This window comes from Zeus faber (assembly GCF_960531495.2).
Source record: "Zeus faber genome assembly, chromosome: 12".
In the NCBI taxonomy this organism is placed as follows: domain Eukaryota; kingdom Metazoa; phylum Chordata; class Actinopteri; order Zeiformes; family Zeidae; genus Zeus; species Zeus faber.
In genome coordinates, this window is record NC_137196.1 from 21,445,085 (window position 1) to 21,462,166 (window position 17,082).

The following is a 17,082-nucleotide window of genomic DNA, read 5'->3' on the forward strand; positions in this document are numbered from 1 at the left end:
CACCGCGGCTCCGGGAGACGCGCACTGGCCGGCAGCGGCGGCGTCCGTGCGCTGCGCTGATTGGCGGAAAGTTATAGTAGATCCGTGACGTAGAGGACTTTCACACGAGCCGCTCGCGTGTGGACTGGCACCCTATAAATAAGACCTCAAGATGAAGTATGCGTGGGCTAGATCTATTCCGGGGCCGGGCAGGTAGAACTATACATCCATCGTAAGGCTTAATGGTTAAAGAAGGACCACGGTGCCAGCGAAACTTTAATTTCCCACCGTCGGAGCTAAAGACGCCAGAAGATGCCGGCCGGGACCGTGGAGAGAACCGCACCGTCCTCCGTCGCTGCCACACCGGCGAGTGTCAGCACCACACCGGAGAAACCCCGGAGCTTCTCCGAGAGCAGAAAGGTAAACATTAAATCTGTTCTATTTTTTTTTTTTTTTTTTATTTCTGTTTTTATCTCAAGGGTTAAACCGCTCCCTCCAACCTGAGCGTTTTCTGCTCCCCTCCCCATTTCCGGTCTCGAAGTCTTCTAAACCAATCATGGAGAAGAGGCGACGCGCGCGCATCAACGAGAGCCTCGCGCAGCTCAAGACGCTCATCCTGCACGCGCTGAAGAAAGACGTAAGGAGGGGGCGACTCACCGTCCGGTCCCGTTTGAAACCGTTTTCCGCCTGTGTGTGTGTGTGTGTGTGTGTGTGTGTGTGTGTGTGTTTGGGTTTTTTTTGTTTGTTTTTTTCATTCTGTTTTGGGTTTTTTTTTTTTTTTTTTTTTTTTTTTTTCTCGCCCCTAGAGCTCCAGACACTCCAAGCTGGAGAAGGCGGACATCCTGGAGATGACCGTGAAGCACCTGAGAAACCTGCAGAGGATTCAAATGACCGGTCTGTACACACACACACACACACACACACACACACACACACACACACACACACACACACACACACACACACACGCACACACACACACCCTTTTTACATTAGGTGAAATGATCAAATTTTAGGAGGATACGTCTAGATCATTTGTGTCAAACGTGATAAACCTATGTCACTGTAAACGACTCCAAATAAAAACGGAATTATTGACACAGTTGACTCCGTCTATCTGCTTATCTCATGCCCAAACCATGAAGCGATGTTGCGCTTCAACATATTAATTACATTTTATTAACCCGGACAGCCGCCGTGAGCTCGGAGCCCGCCGTCCTGGGTAAATACCGATGTGGCTTCAGCGAGTGCGTGGGGGAGGTGACCCGGTTCCTGTCCGCTTGCGACGGGGTGAGCGCCGACGTGGGGACGCGCCTCCTCGGCCACCTGGCGGCCTGCGCATGCGCGGTCAACTTCTCCGCCCAGCGCCAGACGCCGGTCTACGTCCCCGCCGCCTTGGCGCACGTCAACGGAGTTCCCCGCAAGGGCGTCGGCGTCGGCGTCACCGTCACCGCGGACGCCGGGAAGATTTACGGCGACTATTCGCTTGTGCAGACGCCGGACGGACAGTTCGCTTTCGCCGTCCCCGGCGTGGCCTTTGCGCCCTCCGGCGCGCAGGGCAGCCAGCCTGCGCCCGCAGCGTCACCTGCTGCGCCTCCTGCGGCCTCCCCGGACTCTGTGTGGAGACCGTGGTAGGCTGACTCAACACTTTCCAGAGACTTATATTTTATTGTATATATTGTAAAGTATTAAGATTATACTTGAGTTTGATGGTTACACACATTGTTTTTTTTTTTTTTGTTTTGTTTTGTAAATTTATATTAGATATTATGAGAGATTTATTATCCTTTGTCATCACTATGGCACTATCTGCCTCTTAAGGCTAACAAACTCCTTGCGAAGCTCTTATATATTTTTTCTTTTCCGATTAATAAAATTTTAGTTTTATACCAAAATTCTCCCTAAATGCTTTTGGTTATCTTTGTCTTTGTATGTTTTGAAGCATAGTTGGAGTGTTAGGCAGGCATTGTTTTATGTGGGGCACCATGGCATCTTTTGCACAACATCCATTTAACCTCACTCCAGGCTCCAGTTCACTCTCCAGGCGTCACATGATAAATGCAGGCACACCCTCACCAACTAATAAGCAAGGTGCTTTTTATGTAAGGTACCTGAGAGTTCAATTCACATATTAACCCCTATGATGGTCTCAACTATTTGACAACATCAGACGATCAACAAAATGATTGTATATTGGTTTAATATTCTTTCTTCGGTTCCCTGTAGAGTAGAGACCCCGGTCCCTCTCTGCTGGAGGAACAACAGATATTGCTTTCTTTTGGAACAAAGCTATTACTTCCAGAGGCGGGATTTTGATGTTCGTCTGTGACGTCCTCGAGGATTCCCTCATCAATTCCCCGGGTGTTTCTCATCATATCTTCCTAAAAATAGAAATTCCGTTGACTTATAGAGAGAACACGACAGTGAAGCTGAAGGGGAGAGTCATACAATACAAAAAATAGATCCAATTTGACACAGCTATGAAAGAGGTTTGAGTTCTCTCTTTTTTTATTTTTTTTTAATGGCACTCAGGACCTGTGTGGGTGGGTGGGGGGTGTTTGCACATGGAAATTCACAGGCTAATTAGCAGCGAAACAGTCTGGGAGTGTAACTGTGATGCTGTCCATTTAGCGGGCGCTAAAAGAGTCGGCTGTCCCAGCATGCGTGCAGGACATGGTGCACACACTGCAGGGCACAAGTAGAGCTTGATCAGAGGTCACAGGTTCCCCTTTGTTATTCACACTCCAAGAACAATTAATTTCCAAAATCTGGCAACCCATCAACAGACCCAGCAATCTATCGCGAAAACAGGCGGGCCTTCTCTTGACTGCATCAAACACTGGCGCTGATAGATGACAATACAAACACATTCCATCACGGTTTGTCGTCCGTGATTTCCCATTGATTTAGTTGCAAGGGCCAATTAAGATAAGAGTGTAAAGACCAGTAGGTACTCGTAACACTTTTTTGGGTACTACAACTAAACTCCTAAAGTCCTGGCCTCTTTAAATGCTGAGTGAGGATTCTACATTATTAGTAAAAACGTCACCATTTTCTATCAATCACAAAAATGTGCAAGGAAAAAATGACCAATACATTATTGAAACACGTCGCACTCACAAATAGTAATAAAAAAAATACAAAAATCCATCAATCCAATCCATCACAGTCAATTAAGTTTACATCTCTGTTTTGGTCCAGCGGAGAGCAGACTGGCAGTGATGAGTACTAAAAGACAAAGTAGGGTCTTTGAGGAGGGCCTCTGAAACACAAAAACAAAAGCTGACCCCTCAGTGGCTCAATGGCTCCTCTCTTTGTGACCCTCTCCATCTTCATAAAGGACCTTCCCCTTGTTTATCCAGGAAGAGGTTTAATGGTTCAGAGGGGGGGAAGGCCTGCACTGTCACTTTCACCGGGCTAAAGAAGGCCCATTGTGGAGGCCTCGCAAAGGCCCCGGTGTAAAAGGCTTTCGGAGAACTCTTCAGGCCAGCCCATGGTCTTTAGATAAGAGGAGCGCTGGAGTGCCCGACGGGTTGCTGCCACCCTTTCGCATCGCCGTCTTCTATGGCCGGCGAGGACAATTGTGAATTTGAAGTGGGTTTTGGACGGAGCAACCGCAACAGATGAGGGTTCATACTCACCTGTCCACCATCCTGCCCGACTCTGTTCTAACCCGGGCCTTTTCCTTGCCCCCATCAACATCCTGTTTCAATGCATTCTTTTTTTTCCAAATGCTTGTAAAAGGGAAACTGGCGGACATGAAATTAGCTAAGGCCTGCCCCCCCCTAAAGCTGTGTTGGTTGATTGATGGTCACTCCTCACAAAGACAGCGACAACGCTGACAGGATTCCTGCCTTGTGGACCGTCTCCCTCCAAGAGCGCACCGGGAAACCTCCGCCACGTCTGCGGGAGCGAGGTGCTGTCGTGTTGTTCTTGGGGTTGTGATGCTGTTCGATGGGTGTTGTGGAGTAGGCGACGGCGGCTCACGTCGTGGCTGACGCATAGATTACGCACTTGATGACAACGCTGAATGAACAACGCCCTTTGTTCTCCGGTTCCAAAAAGATGCTCTCTGTCTTTGCATCGCTTAAAGAACTATTAAATCCTGCTGCAAACCAAAGCATCAATTTAGGACTCATCCGATTGTCCAGTAAATAAGTGTTGCGCCGTGTTTTCTGGAGTGCAGGATCTGGGTGAGACCATTTTATTATAGCGGCACAACAGAATACTGCATTTCTCAGCAACGCCTCAGCAGAATGACAAGTGATTTACAATGAAGTGTTGTTTCCGTGCATATTAAGGCCCTCTCCATCTGCGTCGCCGGAGACAAAACAAGGATCACTGTTGAAGAGGAAGGTCCCCAGAACCATAGTTTCTGGTATAGGCCTAATAATTGTAATATGATGATAAGGAGCTTAGAGGCTCTGGTTATTCCCCAATGGGTAAGGCGAGACAAAGGGCAGCGTCTGAGTATGATAAAAGATTACCATTCTGGCGATGTCGTCCCATCCACTTAACACCCACATCAGGTCAACTGTTCTTAATTTGGTCAGCGGCGCCAATTAAGCCCCACCCTTGGGGGTCTAGGGCGTATCGCGGCATAAATATTGACCCTTGTTTGTAAGAATGGCTCAGGTTTTGTCCACGGTGGAAAAGGGGCCCATTTGTGTTCTTGAGAATCACAGGTCATTGAATCATGCCATGTGTGTGTCGCCCTCTCATTTGCTGAAAGGGACCTAATAGACACCTGTGACATCACAGGAATCAGAGTTTGGGCAAACATTTAAAGCTATCTTAAAAGTATCTTCAACTTTTTAATTTTTTTTATGAACTACCATTTCACAGGAGATCAGGGCCGTCTGGGAGAGCTCGATTTCTTTGCCCATCTCTGCTGTCGTACGATCCATCGAGACGGTGCAGTACTGCAACGGGCTTTGAGATTGGTCTATATTTTCTTGATTGGAACTCTCTATCGAAATCCCGACTCTGGGCAGTGAGTCTGAGACGACCTCTACCCTTTGTCCCCTGAACCCTGTCCTGCCCTCGCAACCCCTCCACTCTCACTGTCTTTCCTAAACTCTGTGGGAACCCCACCCCAGTACCCAACCCCCCCCCAGTGCTTTGTGCTGCACGAGCATTGTACGCCCCTACGAGATAATGTCTCTTCCCCACCTCTGAGGCTTCCCTTCCTGCTGTGGGAGTGGGGTTTGGCAGCGTGGTCGCCAGCGCTAACACCCCACAAAGTTAGGCGGAGAGACGGGATCTGACCGCGGGGTTAAGAGGTGCTTTTCACCCGGCCTGGCAGGACAGCGCTCCCATCCCGCTGCTGTAAAAACAATTGCCAGCCCAAGATTACAAGACGGGAGGAACAGTAGAAAGAAAGAAAGAAAACAGCAAAAAAGAGAGAGGTCACGTTTTTTTAATTAATTTATTCCGGTATACACTTTGTGCGTCATGATCGATAATTATCGAGAATTTCTTTCATAAAATGTTTGTATTCGAAACTGGTACGTATAAGTTCGGACATGTTTCACGTGAGATACTTTTTTACAACTACAAATTTCTCACGTTGAACGTCACACACATGTACCTGTAGTTTCCAGAAGCAAAATTGTCAGTTATATCGATGTGTCACAAATACAACGTTTAACAGATGAATTCTTTCAACAAAATGATCATGTGTTTATTTTTATTTCTTTATATTTTTGGAAAGCCTAAATGGTTTCTCGCTGTAACCGCTCTTAAATGTATTAATGGGTTCGCTAATTTGTGATCCAACATGCCCGCCCCCCCCGAATAATGACATAGAATTAACCTTCTCCATATGCTAATGTTCTCATTAGCTGACAAGTCTGTATGATCACAGTATTTCCCCACTTGAAATGTTCTGTTTACCCCTTAGTTTTGCTCAAGTGAGGATTACCTCTATGTAAGGCCAACCCTCCCAACTTTAGAAATAGCACCACTACTACTTTTTTTGTCCCGGGAATTGTGATGTCATTCAGCTCAGACCCAATCGCCCCCTCCCCCTCCCGCCGACCTTTGACCCTTATAAACTGTGGGGTCAGCGTGGCGTATTCAAGGTGTTGCCATCTGTGTGCCTCGCTCCGTCCGGCTCTCCCTCCTCTCTCCTCCATTCTCCCGCGGTCTTTATCATCGTTGTCAGTATTCAGGGGCAGTGGGGTGTTAAGAGGAGTCCTATTGGACGCCTTGTTTGTCTGCATCAACTTTAAAAAAAAAAAACCCAGAGTGAAAAAGTGAAGGGGTTCTTTGTGAACGCATTTTTTTGTGTCTAATTTCAGAATTGTATTTGTTCTTCAATATTCTATTCAATATTCCATTCGATGTCTTCCCTCCCTTTTTATTGTTTCTACGCGGCGAAACCAATGTATATACCGATTTTAGAGCCACATTTCCTCGACCTTTGTTCACTCTAAAAAAACCGAGGGAATTTTCACTTTGCTTTTCACATGAGGAGCAAAAAAAAAGTCCCCCATCTAACCCACAGTAGATCTGCTGCTTATCCTCTATCCATACACAAAAAAAAAAGAGAAGCAGGGGCATCTAGTGGCAAGCAACCTAAACTCACATCATTCGGCACTGTCAGTATAGTAAATAATTAACAATCGCAAGTCTTTAAAGCCATCAAAGTGAACCTTGAGCCGTACGAGACACCCGGCCTTTCAGCTGTGGTCACAAATACCCATAATACAGTATACTGGTTTTCATTTGTTGATGTTTGGTTGGAATATTGACTGTGAGAGGATGACCTAGAATGAAACAGAATTTACTAGGACACAGACCAAATGCACAAACGAAAGGGAACTTCCGTCCCGTGACAAATGTTACACAGAGGAATCCTGACAACGAAATACAGTACACGGAGAACCCTAAGGAGTCGCAGCTTTGGTTTCATTCTTGCATTGTAACAATGGAGTCTCCTTTTCCACGACGCGCTCGTCCACACTGCCGCCGTGCTCCTGGAACAGTACCTTGACCTTCAGGGGAGAACATTTATTCACTTTGCACTTGACGACAATAGTGTCATTGGTGGTTTGCAGGGCGCAGTTGCCGCGATCTGGCGTCACCTCGTCCTCAGATAGATGACACACCATCTGTTCCCTGCTGACGGAGGCTATCGTCCGACCCCTCAAAAACCAGGGGCCCTTGCAAAACACCAGGTCAGGATTTTCCATTTCGCTCATGTTATTCAGCGCCCAGTTGTGCAAGTACCATATGTGGCAGTCACACCGCCAGGGATTCCCATGCAGCCTAATGATGATTTGAAAGAGGAAGTGGTCAAACAAGCCCGGCCGGACGCTCTGCAGCTGGTTGTCTGAGAGGTAGAGCTGCGTCAGCAGGAGCTGGTCCTCAAACAGCGAGGCGTCCAGCTCGGTCAGGTTGTTTCCGTGGAGGTGGATGGCTTTGATTTCATGGAGCCCGTAGAAGATCTTCCCCGGCAGAGAGGCGAGATTGTTCTCCGAGAGGTCCAGAAACTCCATGGCCGTGAGATTCCGAAACAGGTCCACGGGAAGCTGGGAGAGCCGGTTGGAGGACAGGGAGAGGCTTTTCAATGTGAACAAGCCGTCGAGAGAATGGGAGGAGAGCTCCAGCAATCTGTTGCCCTTCAAATTCAGCTCCTTCAAACTCGGCGGAGCCATACCGAACATGTGGAGGCTGAAGCTTGAGAGCAGGTTTCCGCGGAGGTTCAGCACCTCCAGTTTGGTTAAAACGGAGAAGATTTTGTCCGGGAGTTGTGACAATTTGTTTCCCTCCAGGTTGAGCTCTCTCAACTGAGACGCATTGAGGAAAGTGTCTGAAAAAAGACAGTCAATGAGGTTGTTGTTCAGTTTGAGGGTTTCCAGGTGGAGCAGGCCAAAGAGACTCTCCCTTTTCACTTTCTCCAGCTCATTCTGGGACAAGTCCAGGACGCTGAGATTCTGAAGGTTCTGAAAGAGGAGCACGGGCAAGTGGGAGAGGCCGTTGCCCTTCAACTGCAGAAATTCTAGGCTCTTCAGGGAGTCGAACATGCCCGGCTGCAGCGTCTTGAGCTTGTTGAAGTTGAGCTGCAGTTTGCTGAGGCTGAGCTGCTGTGAGAAGGTTCCCGGCTTGAGGCTCTCCAACCAGGGGTTCCCGCTGATCTCCAGTTCCTGTAACATCGTCAGGTTCTCAAACGTCCTGGGGTTTATATCTCGCAGGACATTGTTCAACAAGATGAACTTGGCCAGCTGGGGATTCTCCTGAAAGGTGTTGGCATGGAGGTGCGACAGGGACGTTGTCATGACAATGAATTCTTTGACCTGAGCGGAGAAGTTCCTGGGTAGCGACGCCATCTGCCCGCTGGAGCATATCACTTGGGTGTTGGTGAAGCACTGGCAATTGAGCGGGCACGGGCCTTGGAACCCTGTGTCGCCTTTGCGGCAGAGAAGCAGCGTCAGACACAATGTGATGCCAATGCCTCTTTCCATGCTTCACTGCAAAAGAAAATCGAGAAGAAGTTGCAAATAAAATTAAAAAAAAGATAGGATTTGTGTGATTCTGAGAAGCAGAACACACATACAAGCATCGCAGAATATTTATTCTCATCTACACGTACAAAAAGCATGTTTTGTTTCTAATACAGTGGAAACCGCTTATAATGATCACAGTTAGAGTGATCAACCGCTTATATGGATCAGAAAGCTTGGGACAGAATCAATCGATCATCACTTGGGACAGACAATTTTACATCATTAAACACCTTAATTCCTGCCCAACAATCATTTTCAGCTAAAAATGTACTGGTAATTCGTAAAAGCGGGCAGGTGAAGAACAGTAGCGTAATCGCGTAATGGAGAGGGAGCGATCTCCGCTTTTTTGGCGCGTCCCCGTTTCCCGTTTCTCCAAAAAATAAAAATAAAAACATTGTGTTTTTATTTCACAGCGGATGTATTTATTTTCCTCCGTTTCCCAATTGAACAAAACAAAAAACCCCTGTGCATCCCGGGTCAGGCTCCGCAGAGCCATTGGTACCATTAGATGGTAATCTGCATGAGAAATAAAGGAAAATAAAATAAATTTGGTTATAATAATCATTCGCTTATTGTGAATCATTTGACCCGGACGGACGTGATCACTATAAGAGGTTTCCACTGTTAGAATGTATAAAGCGTTACGTACCTCCGTGAGCGTGGGATCATGCAGTACCTACCTTGTGGATTTAGGAACCAAATGACCCAACGGTGCAAATGACAACAAGCATGCATTGGGCAAGACAAACCTTTGGTCCTTGGCCAGGTTCCGGCATGATATTGTAAGCTAAAAGAAAATATCTTCTTTCATATAACCATGAAAATAAATAAACCGCAACGCAAATCAAAATCCAGTTATCTGTTGTTTGATCATGATCACGAGTACATTAAAAGAAAAAAAAAAAACGAAGAGAAAGTTGTGCGTTACATTGATTAGCTCGGCGAGCTCGTCCCGTCAATTCCAGTTCGATTCTATTGGAGTTTCTGACTCATTGTTTGTCAAACAAAACAAATAGCTGGGAAAATATTTTTCTTTTGCATGGGCGGTATGTCTCTTTTCAAAACAAATGCCAATGCATATTAAATAATCATTTAAATATAGTCGCGTATTTATTATTATAGACAATACAGTATATTCTATTCTGAATGTACTGAGTATAAACACACGTCCGCTGTTATTTTCTTTACCCGTTGCCATCAAACTACTTTGTACTGGATTCTGTTTTCAGGGCATTCATTCATAAAACCGCACACACAGGTAGGGGTAGATGCACCTCTGCAGGTAAACACTCTCCACTCTCCTCTGACGAGTCCTTCTCTCCTTTTATGGAAGACGAGGAATTCCAGGATCCTCCTTGTTCTCCAGGTAATTCCCAAAAGATGCACCAGAGCTCCAGATCCACCGGGAGAGTTCACTGAGGATTCCACCTGGCTTGGACTTTTGTGTTCTTGTTTTGACCATTGGTATTTATTTGTACTTTTTTCGTTTTCCATTTCATATCGGCCTATATTTTTTATATTCGTTCAGCAGTGATTATGGCCAATGCGGGGATGCAGCTTCTTGGCTTTGTGCTGGCCTTCCTTGGTTTCGTTGGGTTGATAGTGTCCACCATCATGGTGGAGTGGAAAGCTTCCTCATACGCGGGGGACAACATCATCACAGCGCAGGCCATGTACGAGGGGCTGTGGAAGACCTGCGTGTCCCAAAGCACAGGACAGGTTCAGTGCAAAGTGTACGACTCACTCCTCCAAATACCAGGTACTCCTCAAAACCTTTCCTCTCAAATTTTTTTTCCGAAAACCTTTTTCTAATTATGACATCATCAAGTATTACACAGCAAAAAAAGTACGTGTTTTAGTCATCTTGGCATGTGCTCATATAACTTGCACTGATCTGCACACGAGGAGTTTCCTCATCTTACGATTTGGGGCCAGAACCATTAAAAAAAGCCTGAAATCTGTGCGGTCTCGAAAAAGTTGTAAATCTAGAAATGTGTATGTAATCATGATTTATGGTTTTATTGTTTTATTTATATTTATATATTATATAGATATACTTTTTTTTCAAATTTATGTATATAAATGTATTTTACTTTTTGGAGGAATCTAGGAATACACATAAGGAATGTGCCTCCCCTGCCCTTAAAAAGGCTGCATGCGTGTACAGACAAGTCAGCTGCTAGTGGTGATGCTTGAAGCCTGATACACTCGTCTATTCTCCACTCCGTTTGAATCAACCTTAACGGTAACAAGCACAGCAGTGTTTTTATTCACCACATCGCACAGGACGCAGTAAAGCCTGAGCAAATGTAACCTTAATTCCAGATGTGAAATGGGAAAAGCCCCTGGCATGCATGTTTCCTGCAAATTAAGCCGCCCTTGAAAAAGACGGATGACTCATTGCTTCTGTATTCAAACTATTTTCCACTTGCTGGTATCTGAGACGCAAACAACAAGGAGAGTTTTGAGGTACGCTGCAGAAATAAAGACTAAAAACAACCCATGGAATTTTTTTAAACCTGTTATTATATTCCTTGGCACCGTCTTAAACGTCCGCATAGTAATACAACAGTACCTCTCTCAGTGTTCACCACAGCTCTATTTAGCATTGTGCCTTGTGCGTCCACCTATTCATTCGATTTGTCAATTATTTATTTAATTAGTTCAATATCGATCAGATGGAATGAAATCAACCGTTAAAATCACAATCCGCCGACTGAAATGGCATGTCGACTGAATCATGCCTCCAGGGATCCTGCAGGGCGCGCGGGGTCTGATGGTGGCCTCCATCCTGCTGTGCGCCATCGCCATCATGGTGGCCGCCGTGGGCATGAAGTGCACGACGTGTCTGGAGGGGGAAGAGCAGCAGAAGACCAGGGTGGCTCTGGCGGGAGGGATCCTCTTCATCGTCTCGGGTTCGGAGCAGAAACCTCGCCTCGTCCCGTCTCTTGAATACGTGTCGATGCATCGACTACGGATTAAATAAATCATGTGTCATGCAATCATTTCCTGCAGGGCTGTGTGCTCTGGTGGCCACTTGCTGGTACGGCCATAGAATCGCACAGGAGTTCTACAACCCCTTCACGCCGACAAATGCGAGGTGAGGTCGTCATTCTGCGCCCTTTAATCTTGTGAGCTGCAAAAATTGTGCTCGCCAGTGTCACCATGAGTAGGGAAGGATTCTGCCTTGGACGCAATGCTCTACAGTGATGGATTTGCATATGTCGCTTATTTTATTGCATATCTTTGTGTCCTGTGTGTTTGAAAAATCTGTATCACGTTTAATATGAGCTGTATAATATTTGCAGTGCTTACAACTGAATCTGTAGCATAAAAATCAACCTGTTCATTTCAGGTATGAGTTTGGTGCGGCCCTGTTCGTGGGATGGGGCGCCTGCTGCCTGGCCATAATCGGAGGATCGTTGCTGTGCTGCACCTGCTCCGGGAAGGGAGAAGGGAAGGCTCCTCAGTACTCGTCCTCCGGCCGCTCCAGTCAGCCCGCCAGAGCCTATGTCTAGGACCAGGGACCAGGGACCAGGGACCAGGGACAGTAGCTCCATCCTAACTGGGATTATAACTGGGAATTGTATTTCTATGATGTTTTTGTGTTTTACTTGTTTGTTTGTTTTTTGCCAGTGTGCACACACAAGTGTAATTTTTGTGCATTTTGGTACAATTTTGGGGTTAAACAGATATTTCTGTATAGTTGATACATTTTTTTTTATATACATATTTTTATTTGAGACATTTTGCAGAGATTTAAGTTTGGGCTCTAACTGGATGGGGGGGATTCATAAATAAATTCATATCAGCTCCATGTAATCAGTTATTACGCACCATTTAAATGTTGACTGTTGTGGGACGATGTGCACAAGCATTATTTTAAAATGAATGACATTTATGAAAATTATGTTTTTTTGTTTGTTCCTTTTGCATTATTTTGTGTCTCGTGTAGAAAACTACTTTTAATGTTCATGTGATTCTATGGTATAATACATTTTGATTTGCTTGATTCTTAAATGAATAATATGGCATGACAATCAGTCATGGTGATACCTACAGAACGATTTGAGGAATTATCGTCCCCCGGAGGACTAACAGCCGTGATCCATAAATATTCCAATTATTTTCAATAGAGAATGTAAATGTACAGAAAAGCTAAGGAATATTGACCCATCTATAAATAACACAGGGAATGTTTTTGCTGAAGCCTGGTCTGAACTGTTGTTCAGGACTGCCTTTAGAAAAACACAAATGAGTGGAAATGTTTCGCCCCCGGCGTGAAAAGAAGTGTAGGAGTGAACCAACAAAGCAAAGCTTATCTCTGCCCGTCCTGACCTGCCTGAAGCTCGCAGGCCATCACCACAGCCCACCATTCAAGGCTCACGTTCAACACTTGGTTCGCTCAGGTTGCCATGTGGATTTTGGTATTAACAAAATATGCGCAGGCCAATACCAAAATAATTTTTCTTTATTTTTCCTGTCCAAAATATAAATAATTGATCAATTAATAAATATATATATATATTTTTTTTTTTTCATTGTTTTACCTTTAACAAGACAGCTAGGATTTGCAATTAAAATGCACCAAAGAAAGTATTTGGAACATATTTGTTCACCGAAAGTGTAAATACATTACATTGCATTACGTCATTTAGCTGGACATGTCATTATGTCATTTGTCTTTTGTCCGAAGTGACTTACAATAACTACATCTGTCACAGTGTCAACCGAACTGCACAATACGTCACAGTCACAGCTGCATAAACATCTTTTAGCTTCAAGCAGTACTAGTCTTTAATCTATTTATGGTTAAACACGGGGGCCTCAAACTGCTTTCCCTGGGGCCACATCCGGCCCGCGAAACTATTTAATGCGGCCAGCTACATGTTTAGAATACAGTGTTGAATCTGGCTTGCAAATTAATTACAATCACAATGTTTCATTACATAATATTATGAAAATAAACAGATTGAAATAGAATATAACAACATTTTTTCTCATTATGTGTATTTTTAACCGAGGTCGGCGTGCAAAGCAGAGCCCTGTAGTGCGCGGCTTGGCCACTAGAGAGCAGCAGACTTCAGAGTTTGTACCAAATTTTGTCATGACCTGAGACCTTATTCATTCATCCTATAACTGTAAATACCGGTGAAGAAATCCTCAAGATTTTACAAGGATTTTATCACCAAATGGGGTCAACTTTGATTTGTCCCGATGCAATATTCTCAATAAGCTTAAATGTATTGGGAATATTATTCAGAAGTTTAACAACATAGAGTACTTAAGAACTGTGAAGCAGATTTGGCAAAGTGTCAAACTCCCTCTCATCATTTTTTCCACATAAACAACCTGTGTTTGCAATGCAAACCTTAACCACCGAACTCCAGAGATGGTATCATGTTCAGATATGTCGAGAGAAGATGTGTCGCTATTGATGACCTGATGTGAACCGTTTCTTACTTACAACCTGATATTTCACCAGTTTCTTTGTGTTAAACCATTTGTTTCCGTTGTTTTACCTTTAACCTTGAATAAGTTGAAAAACAATAACTGCATGAGAGATCTTTCCAAATAATTTCTAATGAATATGTTTTTTATTATTATAATTATTTGGTTTTTTTTATATTATTATTATTATTATTATTATTATTATTATTATTATTATTATTATTATTATTATTATTATTATTATTATTATTATAATAATCAAAGCATTAATTTCCATAAACACACAGTGTGTTGCCAAAGTGAGCTTAATTCATTGATTTGTGTGAGGTGATCATAATTTAAACATTGGCATCGACGTCCCGTCCTAAGGTTTTATTTGGGAATTAAGATGCGTCTTCCAGGTGAGATTTAACTGAGCTCTTAATCTGCTCTGTGGCCAGAAGGAGCCCGGAGGAGATCCCATTTACACCTGCTTCTGGATTAGGGGGCGCAAAGATGATGAAGAGGAGGAGGGTAGGATGGAGTTTCTAGAATCTTTTTTCCTTTCTTTCTTTCAGGCTTGGTTTTTTTTTTTGTTTTTATGTAATTTGACAAAACTGTGATAAATATAAAGATGTTTGCTGTAAACTAACATGAAAACGTGCTCAGGAGACTATAGGAGAGACAGTCCTCCCAGGCAGCGTCTTCATCCTATGTGAGCTTTAAACGCACACCCCTCTTTGGATAGTGCGCACGCCAATTTTATTGACAAACGAAATTGGAGGGATTAAGATTTGGGTTTGGGCGCAACATTTCACATACACATCTGGTCCTGTGGCCTCTTGTAAAAAAAAAAGTTCATTGAGTGGAAACAATTATTGGACTGATGCTGCTGTTTTGGTGTTCTCCTCCATTCAAAATCCTAAATTATTTGCCGCTATTAAATTAAAATGTAATTAGCACAAGGAGCAAAGTAGATGCGTGGTGAGTGGGTTTTTATTGGAACCTCTCTGGGTCATCTGTTGGGTCATTCCACTCGAACGTGCAGGGAAACGGCTCGTGAGAATATAATTGTATATCCTGCGACACTATAATAAACACCATAATAAACAAATTATTAACACCCCACACACACCGGAATTCCACACGCTCCGCGGAGTCGAAATGTCAAAGAACACACGCGCGCGCACACACACACACACGCACACGCACGCACACGCACGCGCACACGCACGCGCACGCACACACTCACGCACACGCACGTACATTGTTTAATCATAAGGTGCTGAGTGAGGAAATATTGTAGAAGTTTGAAAAGACTCAAACATAGCACATTGTCATTATCCATGAAAATAAATACACGTTGACGTGAATGAAGGCGTTCGAGCTGGTGGAGAAGCTCCAGCCAATCAGGACTGAGGCCACACCAGGAGACTGGACGTTTTTTAATGTCTGACCACAGGAGGGCGCCAATCCTTCTTTTACGTCATTATTAGTGTCTTGTGTTTTTGTTCGTGAAGAACTGACGTCAGTGGTGTGTGGCTCTCATGGGTTCGCCGTACTCACCGACAGGATGACCTGACATGCCGTCGTCCAAGTTTGATCCAGATCGGTACATTATCGTGGAATAGTTTTGTAAAAAACTGCACTTGTCATCGGCGCAACGCGCGCACGTGTGCAAATGACGGCTCGCAGCGGCATTTCAGTCTAGTGATTGGTCAACAACCAGGTCCGCACCACGTGCGGGTGGGACTGACGTCAGACTTTGATGAACGTCAAGAATCCGACGAACCCACAGACAATCTGAATAAGATGTGTATTCGGGGCAGTTCCAATATGGCGTCGTTCGAGTTTCATCCAAATCGGTTCAGTATCGTGGAAGGAGTACGTGATCAACAATCGCCACCTCACCAAGATGGCGCCACCCATGGTACAACGGAGAAATCGTTGAGCGCATGCGCGAGTTGAGGGCGTGATACAAATCACATGAGTCAATAAGTCACATTTTACACATTATTGCCACATTTATTTATGTTTATATTTATTTATGCATTTGTTGACACCTTCATTGACATGTATATTTATTTATACATTGACACACATATGACTCCTGGCTTTTGCCTTCACTACATTCTGGGCCGTGTGCTGCGTCCACATTTAATCCACATTGGTGTATATTTCAAGCAGAAATTAGTGAAATAAGTCTGGAATTGTGAAATAGTGGAAGCTCGGAAATTTTTAATTGCCCTCAATATAAAATTATGGTGCGTTTTCCGGAAACCCCGGAAAAATGTAACACGTAGCTAACATGACTAAAATGGACCCTGTATCGCTGCCTGCAGCCATATCTATTATTATTCCGGCACTATTCTCTCGATCTCTGTGTTCCCCTCGGTCGCTTTGGAGGCGATTCGACACGTTCATGGACATCGGTCTCAATCGTCGACAATCGAAAATTGTGGACCGATCGGATCACGCGTCTGGTGGCGCCGACAGGTCAAATATGCACTTCCGACTCGGCCATATCCCGCACGGCATTCATCCCAGCGTCGCATTAAAGGTCACATGACGCGTCTCCAACTTTGCCACCGACACCACTGACTTCAGACTTTACGCCATTTCGAATTTTCTGAAAAACACTCTTTCGACCGTCTCCTCCTCTGTGGCCACTCGTCCGATTATAGCCCAACCAACTTTTTTTTTTAACTCCTTGCACACCCCTCTTTAAAAAAACACCTGTAGAGTGTTGAAGTTCCTCTCAATATGGCCGCCACGGGTGCAAAGGTATTGTGGGCCCAGCCGCATAAGCACTGACACGTGTTGGATCCGGTTGGCCTCCAAGGGGCGCTATACTAGAAAATTCACGTAAATGGTCACTGCTCCCAGACCGTGTGTCCGATTTTGACGCAACCAGCAACAGGGCACTCGAGGATGAAGGTTTAATGGGCTCAAGAAAGATGAAGTCAAGTTGTCAAAACAAGATGGCTGCCACAGGCCAGTCGACATTCGGGAGCCTTAAGGCGGGATGAAGATGGGTCAAATTCGACCCATCTTCATGGAATTTGGTGGATGGAAAGTCCGAGGGGTCGAGATGAACCGCAACATAAATTGGACATTTCCGCCCGCAGGGGACACTGCAGTCATTATCTGGATGATGCAAAAT

At 44.7% G+C, this 17,082-nt stretch overlaps 3 protein-coding genes across 3 annotated transcripts; 2 read left to right on the top strand and 1 right to left on the bottom strand.

Moving 5' to 3' along the window:
* Positions 1–291: 291 nt before the first annotated feature.
* LOC307237922 (transcription factor HES-1-B-like) lies at positions 292–1,840 on the top strand (the record flags this gene model as incomplete). Its single annotated transcript, XM_080010723.1, has 4 exons — positions 292–399; positions 521–616; positions 786–873; positions 1,172–1,840. The coding sequence occupies 4 exons, from the start codon at positions 292–294 to the stop codon at positions 1,612–1,614; spliced, it is 735 nt and encodes a 244-aa protein (XP_079866849.1). The 3' UTR covers positions 1,615–1,840.
* A 5,029-nt stretch (positions 1,841–6,869) lies between these two features.
* LOC307237673 (uncharacterized protein) lies at positions 6,870–8,447 on the bottom strand (the record flags this gene model as incomplete). Its single annotated transcript, XM_080010433.1, has 1 exon — positions 6,870–8,447. The coding sequence occupies one exon, from the start codon at positions 8,445–8,447 to the stop codon at positions 6,870–6,872; it is 1,578 nt and encodes a 525-aa protein (XP_079866559.1).
* Positions 8,448–10,025: 1,578 nt separating this feature from the next.
* On the top strand, positions 10,026–12,253 carry cldn1 (claudin 1; the record flags this gene model as incomplete). Its single annotated transcript, XM_080010690.1, has 4 exons — positions 10,026–10,248; positions 11,240–11,404; positions 11,505–11,589; positions 11,845–12,253. 4 exons carry the CDS (start codon positions 10,026–10,028, stop codon positions 12,005–12,007), a joined length of 636 nt encoding a protein of 211 aa, XP_079866816.1. The 3' UTR covers positions 12,008–12,253.
* Between the last annotated feature and the right edge of the window lie 4,829 nt (positions 12,254–17,082).